Source organism: Silurus aristotelis, assembly GCF_946808225.1.
Source record: "Silurus aristotelis genome assembly, chromosome: 10".
NCBI lineage: Eukaryota > Metazoa > Chordata > Actinopteri > Siluriformes > Siluridae > Silurus > Silurus aristotelis.
The window spans coordinates 3,463,064-3,474,805 of NC_139583.1; the positions used below are offsets into that span (position 1 = coordinate 3,463,064).

At 47.6% G+C, this 11,742-nt stretch overlaps 2 protein-coding genes across 2 annotated transcripts in view; both read right to left on the reverse strand.

The window, feature by feature from the left end:
* Positions 1-529: 529 nt before the first annotated feature.
* Positions 530-3,695, reverse strand: LOC310732064 (extracellular calcium-sensing receptor-like; the record flags this gene model as incomplete). The annotated part of the gene is made up of 6 exons (XM_083552303.1): positions 530-1,437; positions 1,608-1,731; positions 1,849-2,073; positions 2,168-2,959; positions 3,068-3,368; positions 3,481-3,695. The coding sequence occupies 6 exons, from the start codon at positions 3,693-3,695 to the stop codon at positions 530-532; spliced, it is 2,565 nt and encodes an 854-aa protein (XP_083408429.1).
* Positions 3,696-9,816: 6,121 nt separating this feature from the next.
* Positions 9,817-11,742, reverse strand: part of LOC310732166 (uncharacterized protein) — a 64,350-nt gene continuing 62,424 nt past the window's right edge. Inside the window, exon 2 of the mRNA XM_083552508.1 lies at positions 9,817-11,030. Within this exon, the coding sequence (XP_083408634.1) occupies positions 9,828-10,571 (744 nt within the window). The 5' untranslated portion in view covers positions 10,572-11,030 and the 3' untranslated portion in view covers positions 9,817-9,827. The remainder of the gene's footprint in view (positions 11,031-11,742) is intronic.

An 11,742-nucleotide genomic window follows, 5' to 3' on the forward strand; every position in this document is an offset into this window, starting at 1 on the left:
AAAATTTTATTTGTTTCCTATTATGGTTATGACATCTAACTGCCACAATAAAAAGATCTGTTTAGCACTAACTACAGTAACAAAAAAAGTTCACACAAACCATAATTTTAGCTTTATTTTAATAACATTGGTTTATTAAATAAAAATAAATAAATTGTAATAAGCATAATTACTGGTTACACTTAGGGCTAATTGCACATTAAATACATATTTTGAAATAGTGGTGTGCTTTAACATTGTTAATGCTTTAACATTGTTAATGCTTTCCCATACTCTTTTACAAAGCCTGACATTTGGCATATTGTCATCATTTGCATTCTATATCGCATTATATTACATTGGATTCTTTGCATTAGTTGTGTTCCTGTCATTCCAACAGAATTTAGTGTTTGTTTGAAAATTATTACCAATAGCAATGGAATGAGTATCTGATATTGTTGCCCGATCTGCAAACCTGCAGGATAAATTATTTCACTGGCCATATGATGTAAAATTACCAATAAATCAATTAAATACGTCAAACATATGCTCACTTTACTTGTGCTTTACCCATCATTTGCCTTTTAGTGTTTTTTTCTGGCTTTAGTATAATGATATAACACTTTGGAAGAAATATGCAAAACAATAACCCAAAGCTTGAGGCCAAAATGGCAAAGATCTCTACAGCAACAGTGAACTTTCCAGGAGAGCTGACATAAGCCGGAATAAAAGTGATCCATACTGCACAGAATATAAGCATACTGAATGTGATGAATTTGGCTTCATTAAAGTTATCAGGCAGCTTTCGTGCCAGAAAAGCCAAAACAAAACATAAAAGAGCCAAAAATCCTATATAACCCAGCACAGCCCAGAAACCTATAGGTGAACCCAAATTACATTCTAGAATAATTTTTTCTTTGTAGCTGATTAGATTTTTGAAAGGGAAAGGAGGGGATATTGTTAACCAAAGCACACAAATAAGAACCTGTATTAAAGTGAATACAACTACACTGAGTCTCTGTTGTAAAGGACCAAACCATTTCATGATATTACTTCCTGGAAGTGTAGCCCTGAAGGCCATTAAGACAACTATGGTTTTCCCCAGAACACAGGAGATGCAGAGGACGAAGGTGATCCCGAACACTGTGTGCCGCAGCATACAGGACCACTCAGAGGGCTGACCAATAAAAGTAAGTGAACAGAGGAAACACAGAGTCAGTGAGAAGAGCAGCAGGAAGCTCAGTTCAGAGTTGTTGGCTTTGACTATTGGGGTATTTTTATGTCTAAAGAATATTACTGATATTACCATTGTTAGAAATGCACCAATAATAGAAACAGCTGTTAGCAAAATTCCCATGGTTTCTTCGTAGGAAAAATATTCAATTTCCTTCTTTACACATTCAACTCTTTGAGAATTTGACCAGTAATCTTGGGAGCATTGCTCACATTCAATGGAATCTGTCCGATACATTGAAGGGAAATAAACCATAAAAAACACATTAGATGTACAAGGAAAATATCAGCAGCAAAGTATACTAAACCTTCCTAGACACCATTTGAAGAATCTCTACTGACAAAAGTAATTCCAATATATTTTGCAGTTATTTCCTTTTTCTTTATTTTTGTACCTGTCATATTGCTGATCTCTCCTTCGGCACATGGTATGCAGTCAAAGCAACAGATAGGCTTTCCTTTCTGTACAGCCTTCCTCGTACCTGGAGGGCAGTTCTCACTGCATATAGATATAGGTACCTATGATTTAGAAAAATATTAATTTGCTTAAAAGGTATAGACAACAGAAATAAAAAAAATAAGCATTGGAAATTTAAATTTAATACAAAAAAAGAAACTAATTCTTCCTTCACTTACCTGATTGGTATTTTGTGCCCACACTATAGAGGCCATATTTATTGTTAATTGATCATTATGTAAACTGGAGTCATAAAGTCCAACAGTAATAAATTCATGTTGATCATGTTTATTTCTTTGCCAGTTTATTATCTCATATTTAGCAGGAGGGTCACCGTTTTTATCAAAATAAACTTCTTCCCCTTCTTTGGTTTTGAAATATACTTTTTTGAGGTGTTCTAGAAACTGAAGAAATGTACGCATATTACTCATAAATATGTAATTTACACATTTACCCTGAACTACCTAACTAAATATATATACGTATATATTTACTTACTGTGAGAGGATCGGGCTGTTGTTTTGTATTACATGTTTTTTCGCACCCAAGAAGGCTGTGTAGTGTATGAGCAATGGCATAAACACCTTTATACACGTTACCAAAAAATGGCATTAGGGACATGTCAGTGAAAGTGTTTTCCACTTCAGACAGCTGCTCTTCTCCTGTGCACACTGGCAAACCTTTTGAATTGTTCTGCATTGTATATTCACAGTCAAACAAAGCTCTCCAGAATTCAGGAAAAATAGCACTGCCTACAGATTTTAATGGTTTTACATCTAGAATAAAATCCTGCAGACCCGTCACCTTTGTTTTAGGGATTGCGAGACCTATAGCTCCTTGCAGAATATTGTACTTGTCCAAATTAGCAAGCATTGGGTCGAAGATCCAGCCCTCTGTGCCAACCCACTGATATCCAGTTATGTTATGCTCAAAAAATATATGCAGCAGACTCTCTAAATCCCAGGTGTCGAGAAATCCAACTATTACACGAGAAGTGGAGATTTTGATCTGTTCGATTATTCTCAACACTCTGTCATTTGAGTATGTTCGAAAATATGGAAGGGAATATTCTAAGCAGATTCCCAACTGTACTGCAATTTCAGTAAATGCAGCCATTCCACTGTTCCCATAGTCGTCATCTCTTCGTATTGCTCCCACCCAGGTCCAGCCAAAGTGTTTAACCATCTCTGCAAGAGCTCTGCTCTGGTAATAATCACTGGGGATAGTGCGCAGAAATGAGGGATATTTCTTCTTGTCACTGAGACATTCACAGGTGGCACAGTGACTGATCTGAAAAAAAAAGGACCACATTGCTCTATTATTGATTATAACATAAAATTTGTTAAAATAGTGGGTGCATACTATTTTCCATCAATAACCACTTAAACAAATACTTACTATAGGAACACTGAAAGGCCCAATACTGTTTGCAATTGCCATAGACACTGATGAGTATGTTTCACCTATTATGGCTTGGACCTGGGCTGGTTTTGTACAACGATCATTTGAAGCATTGTTTTCATTGTTCTCATTGCCGTTAACAAGTGCCATGGCTATTCTAATCCCTTGAGCCGCAAAACCACAAGTATCATAGATCTTGTATCCGAGAGAAACACCTGGCAGTAATGAAGAACTGTTGTTTATCTCCTCTACTGCAAAGATCAGTGTCTGGGAAAACTGCAGTGCTCTCAAATCAAGGCTGAGCAGGAAAGTAAGAGAAGCAAACTTCAAACATACTAAGTCTAAATCATATTACTTTTCAGTATGATTCTAAATGTGTGCTAATTGTTTCTCTTTCCTATGCTGCTTACCTTATGCACTTTAATGGTGGTGGCATGACCACATAGGATAAGTCAATGGCCTCCCAAATACTATGGAAGGGAAAAGCCCCTCCAATAATGACATCACCATCCTTCCAGATCTGTGGGTATGCAGGCTCTCCTTGTTGGATACATGTGGTCCCATTTGCTCTGGAAAAACTTATAATTGCCAATACTACATGCAAGAGTGTAAAGACAGGCTCCATCAACCTCTTTAGATGTAAAATATTAAGAATGTTTAGCTGAAAGTATAATGTGATGTTTTGTCTGGTTGATCGGAAAAGATTCCTGGTATTTATACAGCTATAATGAAAATTCTCTACGGTAAAATTACACATGCTCAAAAAAGGAGGTGTGACTTTTAAACCTGAGCAGCTTCAATCTAAAAGAAGTTTGCCTCTGTATATGGTTTTGGGGCTGGCAGGGGGAAGGGCATTAGTTTCAAGTTTCTTTTTTGTGTAGTTGATAAAGAAAGCAAGCCACAATGCTAGGTATTCACAACATAAATCCTTTAACACTGCTGCAAGACCTGGATCAGACGATTTCAATTTGCAAAAGGTTTTTATTACAATCTTTGAAGTTGTTGTGCCAGGAAATTTGCTAAGAAAATGAATACACACCAATCAGCCATAACGTAAAAAAACAACTTGTGTAGGCCCCACTTGCATAATACCACTGCCAATAAGCAATACTGTTGCTATGTAGGCTTTTTAACAGGAATTTTACATTTAGGGCCCAGCATTGACTTGCATCAACTTGCTGGTGCTGGGATTTAATCTTATGACCTTCCGATCCAGATACCAACACCTTAAAAGCACTAACTTACAACTGAGCATTTGAGAGTTAAGGTCCTTGATCAATGCCTTAACCACTAAGCTACCACCTCCTACATGAACAAATCTTAATTACATTTTTTTTGCATTTACATTTCTGGCATTTGGAATATGTCCTTATCCAAAGTGACCTACATTCATCTCATTTATACAACTGATTCAAAACCATTTCACAGGGGCCCAGGAGTGGCAGCTTAGTGTGAATGGAATTAGAGTTTTTGTTGGTAGACAAGTGTAGCTGCAGCTGCCCAGATCCATACACAGTAGGCTGCAATGTGCCTTGTGTTCTGACACCTTTCTGTCATAGACAGCATTCGCAAATTCAACGCCAGAGTAGCTGTTCTATGGCATTGGAACAGATTGAGTAGTCTTCACCTAGTCTTCACACATGAATAAGGAAGCCTTGTGCACCTATTGAACTGTCCGTGTTTACTGTGATCACCTCTAGTGGACCACTTTTAAATGTAACCCTTATGACCTGACATTTTTGGAGATGATGGCTGCACGGTGGTAGCGACGCGTGCTTCTGGTCGTTCAGGTAAGCGCTGTCTAGCTGTTTTTCTGACTGAGTAATAGCTAGCAAACAAAAATATCGGAAGTGTGTTCATCCGTGTGACCGTTTCATTACGGGGAAGGATACGCACGATCAGTGTGTTTGCTTGGAAGTGGAGCATGCTCAATCGGCTCTCGAGGGAGACGATTGCTCGCATTGTAGCCACATGGCTATGCACACGCTTCGCTCTCGAAAAAGAGCGCTCTCCCTTGTGGCTCCGGTCCCGCTCATGACACGGGCCGTATCCAAGCTGGATCTAGCTTGGCCGGTTGAGAAGCAGAAGCAGCGCGCACCCAGTAAGGTGGATGAGTGCTTCCTGCGCCCCCTGTCACTGCCTCTGCTTTCCGTTCTTTCCTGACCTGTGCACTGAGGTGTCCAGGTCCTAGGAGACCCCGTATGCTGCTCGCACCTTTTCTTAACAGTCCTTGCTCTACGCGAATGTAGTTGGGGCTAAGGAGTGCGGCTACGGGACGATGCCATGTGTGAAATAGACACTAGCCAGCTATCACTCCCCTAGCATTGCATCATTGCTAAAGGCCTCAGTATTCCCTACTAAGCCATTGCGTGCAACATCAGCCTTTGTGTGGAAGGCTTTCTCGGCAGCAGGCCAGGCTGCGGGTTGCCTCCACACCATAGGTGTGTTGCAGGCATACCAGGCTGACCTGCTACTAGATTTGGATGAGGGACTTATGTCCAGGGCCGGCAATATTAAGCAGTTGCGTCACGCTGCCGCCCTGACCCTTCGGACCACCAAGCACATGGCGTGGGCCGTTGGTCGGTCCATGGCGGCCCTGGTATCTGATCTCCCAGATAAGGATAGAGCTGTGCTGTTGAATTCACAGATGACTCCTCCTGGGCTGTTTGGCGACACTGTAACGGCGGTCGTGAAGAGGTTCCAGCAGTCTAAAAAGCTGCATTTCAGCAGGACCTCCCTCGCCAATCTCATGGGGCTGTTTGGCGGCAGCCCCAGCCCGGTCCTTCTGGGCACCGCAAAGCCCAGAAACAGAGCGTTGCCACCCGATCTTTGCGGGCCGGGCCTAAGGGCCCCCAGCGACGCCTTTACATTTACATTTGCAGCATTTAGCAGACGCCCTTATCCAGAGGGACGTACAAAAGTGCTTTGAGTCTCTAATAATGAATAAATCTACACTGGTATGCAAGATTACAAACTTAATATAAATATAACCCTTAAATTCTACAAACTTGGAAAGTGATAATTTAAGTATTTCAGGAAGTGGTAGGTCTTAAGTCTTCGCTTGAAGATAGTCAGGGATAATCTAGGGGAAGTTCATTCCACCACCTCGGTGCCAGAACAGAGAAGAGCCTTGAAGTGTACTTAACTCTCATTCTGATAGAAGGTGGTACCAGTCGAGCAGTGCTGAAGGATCTCAGACAGCGTGGTGCAGTGCAAGATGTGATGAGGTCACTGAGGTAAGATGGTGCTTGTCCATTTTTGGCCTTGTAGGCAAGCATCAGTGTTTTGAATCTGATACGTGCAGCTACTGGAAGCCAGTGAAGGGAGCGCAGCAGTGGGGTGGTGTGGGAGAACTTGGGCAGATTGAACACAAGTTGTGCAGCTGCTTTTTGGATCATTTGCAGTGGACAAATAGCGTTCAGGGGAAGACCTGCCAGCAGAGAGTTGCAGTACTCAAGTCTTGAAATGACAAGAGATTGAACAACTGTGTGGACAGAAATGGTCGAATCCTTCGGATGTTATAGACAAGAAATCGTTAAGAACGAGCAACATTAGCGACATGTGGAAAGAAGGACAGTTCATTGTTCATAGTTACCCCAAAGTTACGAGCAGTGGCTGAAGGGGAGAGCACAGAGTCATGAAGTGTTATTTGAAGATCTTGACCTGGGATGACCAGCAGTTCTGTTTTGCTGGGGTTGAGTTTTATTTGGTGAGTACTCATCCATGAAGATATATCTGTCAAGCATGCTGAGATCCGAGCGGAAGCTGAGGTATCTGATGGAGGGAAAGAGAAGATTAGTTGAGTGTCATCTGCATAACAGTGATAAGAAAACCCATGTGAGGATATAACTTGACCAATGGAGTGGGTATAGAGGGAGAAAAGGAGGGGACCAAGTACCGAGTCTTGTGGGACACCAGTGGTGAGTGTGCATGGAGCAGATGTGGATCCCCTCCATGTTACCTGGTATAAGCGACCTTCCAGGTAGGAAGCAAACCATTCCCATGCTGTTCCGCAGATACCGAGGCTCATGAGGGTTGAAAAAAGTGTCTTGTGGTTGATTGTGCCAAATGCTGCTGAAAGGTCCAGGAAGATAAGAACAGATGACAGCTTGGCTGACCGAGCAGCATGCAGTTTCTGAGAAACAGCAAAAGGCCGTCTTTGTGGAATGTGCCACATTGAATCCAGACTGGTTAGGATCATGGAGTTTGTTCTGTGAGAGATAGACAGACAGATGGTTAAAAACAGTGCGTTCCAGAGATTTAGAAAGAAAGGAGAGAAGTGATACCGGTCTGTAGTTGTTGATGTCTGATGGATCCAGAGCAGGTTTCTTCAAGATGGGAATGACCCTTGCTTGCTTGAAGGTAGTTGGTACATAGCCAGATGTTGATGACCCATTGATGATTGTGGAGATGAAGGGCAGGAGATCCTGTGTGATGGTCTGAAGCATAGTTGAAGGGATTGGATCCAGAGGACAGGTGGTGGGATTGCAAGTTTGGATGACATGCAGTATCTCCTCTTCTGTAAAGGTTGAGAAACTTGAAAGAGACGTAGTGGATTGTCAGCTGTGTTGTGTAGTCATTGTTGGGGAGGAAGTAAAGGTCTGGCAGATTTTATTAATCTTCTCATCATAGAAGGAAGCAAAGTCATTAGCTCTAAGCCTAAGATGGAGCAGGCTGACCCGAGGGTCAACCTCGCCTCCAACAAACGGGCTGTGGTGCGTAGGTCCTGACGGCCTCCGTTTGGGGGGATGGTGTACACCTCATGCTACAGTGCCCGTCCCTCCCCCAGCAGGCCAGGCTGTTGACTCTGCCACAAGTTGTGCTTTAGAGCACGGCCCCCCTCCAGCAGATGTCTTCCTCCACTTCTGCCCAAGGTCTCGGTACAGATGGGGGAGACCTGCCACTCTCAGGAGGTGTCAACAGCCAAAGTACACTGCTCCGGCCGTTCGGGTCCAGGAGGCTGGTCTGTTAGCCCTGCCACGCGATGTGTTTCAGGGCACAGCCTCCCTTTAGCAGTTCGCTCCCTGTCTTTCCACCCGAAAGATTGTTGCGGATGGGGGAGATCCCCCACCTCTTGGGAGGTGTCATTGGCTGCTGCAGGGCACTGCCCCAGCCACTCTCAGTGGGTCAGAGGCCAGCCGAGGGGTTGGTTCCCTGAGGAACTTTCTGTGAGAACCCAGTGGGTTCTGCATACTGTAGAGAAGGGCTACGCGATTCAGTTCGCGTCTTCTCCTCCCTGGTTCAACGGGTTGTGTCCCACCCTGGTTTTATGACCTTGACCTTAGAGCCCAAAGTGGCTCTAAGGTCAAGGTTTTATGACCTTTACCTTAGAGCCACCTTGGGGTCCTCTGGCCTACGTGCAGGTGCCAAGGACATTAGGCAGGGTCTGGTTAGTGTGGCGTGATTGGACACTCGTTCCCAAAGCGTTACAACTCAGCTCGAAGTTCCCGAATCGGGAACGTCTCCAGGTTACGAATGTAACACTGATTCCCCCAAGGAACGAGATGCTGCGTCTCCATGGTACACTTCCTGCATCCCTGCGGCACTTACCTTCTCTCTGTACAGAAGCCAGCATCGCTACCACCGCGCATACATTTTGTAGCTTTCTGGTTTACGCGACGTCGCCGCCAATTACGTTACGACTCGCCTATTGGTCAGATAGTTCAGAACGCGGACAACGCAGGGGCGTTCCCAAAGCATTATGACGCAGCGTCTAGTTCCTTTGGAGAACGTCTCTATGATACAACTGTAACCATAGTTCCCCGAGGGAACGAGACGCTGCGTCGAAACGCTATGGGAACGCCCCTGCGTGACCACGCTCTGAACCACGTGTGAAATCTAGCCAATAGGCAAGCCGTGACGTCATAGACAGGCGACGTCGCGTAAACCAGGAAGCTACAAGATGGCTGTGCGGTGGTAGCGACATAAGCTTCTGCAAAGAGAGAAGGTAAGCGCCGCAGGGATGCAGGGAGTGTGGCACGGAGACGCAGCGTCTCGTTCCCTCGGGGAACTATGGTTACGGTCGTAACCTAGAGACGTTCCCCTTCAGGAACTCGAGCTGCGTCGAAACGCTATGGGAACGAGTGTCCAATCACGCCACACTGACAAGACCCTGCCGAAAGAGTGAGGGCCTCGGCACCACCACGCAGAACAGAGGAGCCCAGGGTGGCTCTGAGGTCAAGGCCATAAAACCAGACAAAGGTCAGCGGGGTGGACCAACCCGCAGCATCACAGTTCCGGAGTGACACTTCAGTGGATCCGGCCGCAGAGGCCGCCACACTCCGGCGGAGCGAGCCCTGACCGCGATCGGAGCGGGGACCAGGACTCGCAGCCAAACAACTGCACCCAGAACCTCCAAGGACTCGTCCTGTGGAGATAAGCACCCAGTGCTCGCACTGGACACAGCCGGGTCTCGTAACCCCTGGTCGGGGGCTATAAACAGAGGAGGGCAGAATGCCTGTAACACGACAGTCGCCATCGTGGGAGGGAGCACTGGAGTGGAGAAGGGCCTCTACTACCTCGTTAGAGAGAACAGCCGCCATGAACTGTGCCCCCTTAGGGGCCACAGCCTCCACAACCCCGGGCGGGGGCGAACCAGGGTTCCGCCCACCCTTGAGGTGCCACCAGGAGGAGAAGACTTCCTCCCGGCGAACTCATACCAGAACTCCCGAGAGCAGCGCGACTGGGTGGAAAGGCGTACAGGCGTAGCCTCGCCAAGATCGTCCCATGGCAGCCACTGTCTCGACAGGGCGTCTGCTCAGACATCCAACCGACCCGGGTCGTAAACGGCTCTAAATGAGAGGAGTTCGTCCCGGGACCACAAGAGGACCCCCTGCACCAGCTGATTGCAGGGGCAAGACCGGAGGCCCCCCTGGTGGTAGATGTACGAGACCACCGCAGTATCGTCTGCGCGGACCAACACATAGTGATCTCTAAGGACTGGGAGAAAGTGTTGTAACCCCAACAACACTGCCAGCATCTCTCGGCAACCTACGTGCCACAAGAGACGCGGGCCGCTCCACAGACCCCGGGCGGAGTGGCCACTCATGACCACCCCCCACCCCGTGAGGGAAGCGTCCGTCGTTAGCATTACGCAACGACAAGGAGTCCCTAAAACGGGGCCTCGGGACAGAACGTAGGGTCCTACCATGCAACCAAGGCTCAAAGGGCACACCGTGAGACCTTGATGGTACGATACAGACTCCCTAAGGGGGAGAACCCTCCTGCCCCGGAGCCACCACTGGAGGGGCCACATGCGGAGAAGGCCGAGTGGAAAAACACTGGACGCTGCCGACATGAGACCCAGCAGCCTCTGGAACTGCCTCACAGTGACTGGCTGGCCTGCTCCTACCCACCTGACTGCAGTGAGGATGACTACAAACCGGGCGGGAGACCGTGCCCGTAACCCGGCCGAGTCCCACACCACGCCGAGAAAGCAGTCCTCCGCGCTGGGGAAAGTACACGTTACCCGGCGTTTCAGTCTGAACCCCAGGACCTTCATGCAGGCGAGAACAGCATCTCAACGCCAAACCGCCTGGCGCTCTAACGAGCCAACATCAACCAATCGTCGATATAATACAAAATGCGGATGCCCTAAAGCTGCAGCGGGGTCAGTGCCGCGTTCACGCACTCTGTGAAGGCACGGGGTGAGAGCGCTAGGCCGAACGGAAGGACCGATATTGGTAAGCTTCGCCCCGAAAGCAACCTCAGGAACCTCCCGTGTGCGGTGAAGGACGGCGGCATGGGAGCATGCAACCACCAGATCTAACGTATGACAAATCAGTCCTCGGACTCGACCTGAGACACGACCTCTCTAAACGAGAAACCTGAACCCGAGCCTCAAAAGTGAGTGGTTCAAGGAGTGGAGATCCAGAATGGGATGCAACCCACCGTCCTTCTTCGGAACAACGAAGCACGGGCTGTAGCAGCCTGACTCTCTGAACAAGGAGGAGGGAACCACCTCGATGGCCCGTTTCCTCAGGAGAGCACGCACCACCTGTCCCAGGACCAGAGCCTGCACGGGTCCCACCAGGGTGGGACACACCCCGTTTAACCGGGGAGGAGAAGACGCGAACCGAATGTACGCAGCCGAATGGCCCTTCTCCACAGTACGCAGGACCCCCGAGAGACTCCAGGCAGCCCTCCAGACTGACAGAAAGTCTCCACAGGGAGAACCAACCCCTTTGGGGCCGGCCCCTGACCCACTCAGAGCGGCTGGAGCGCCGCACTGCAGCTGACTACACCTCCTGCGAGGCGACGGATCCCCCCCATCCACAGCGACCATACGGGCGGAATACGGGGAGCAAACCGCTGGAGAACGCTGCGCAGGAAATGCACAACCAGCTCACTGGGTGCGCGCTGCTTTTGCCACACGACCGGCAAGCTAAATCCAAGCTAAATCCGGCCCGTGCCACGACCTCAAGGAGCCCCACATACAGCACAGGCTGTGAGGAGTCCGCAGGCTCGCTAGCATCCATCATCTCATCCTCCTTGGAGAGAGAGACATGCAATGCTGCGCCGCCCGCACCGGGAGAAGAAGCAGCCGCCAAGCATGCTTCCCCCTATTTCCCGAAATTTCATCCACCTCGGAGGAAGAAATACGGAGCACCGCGTCACACACACCGGGAAAGAACCGATTCCAAACGAGCGCTCTCCCCGGGGAACGGGAGCTC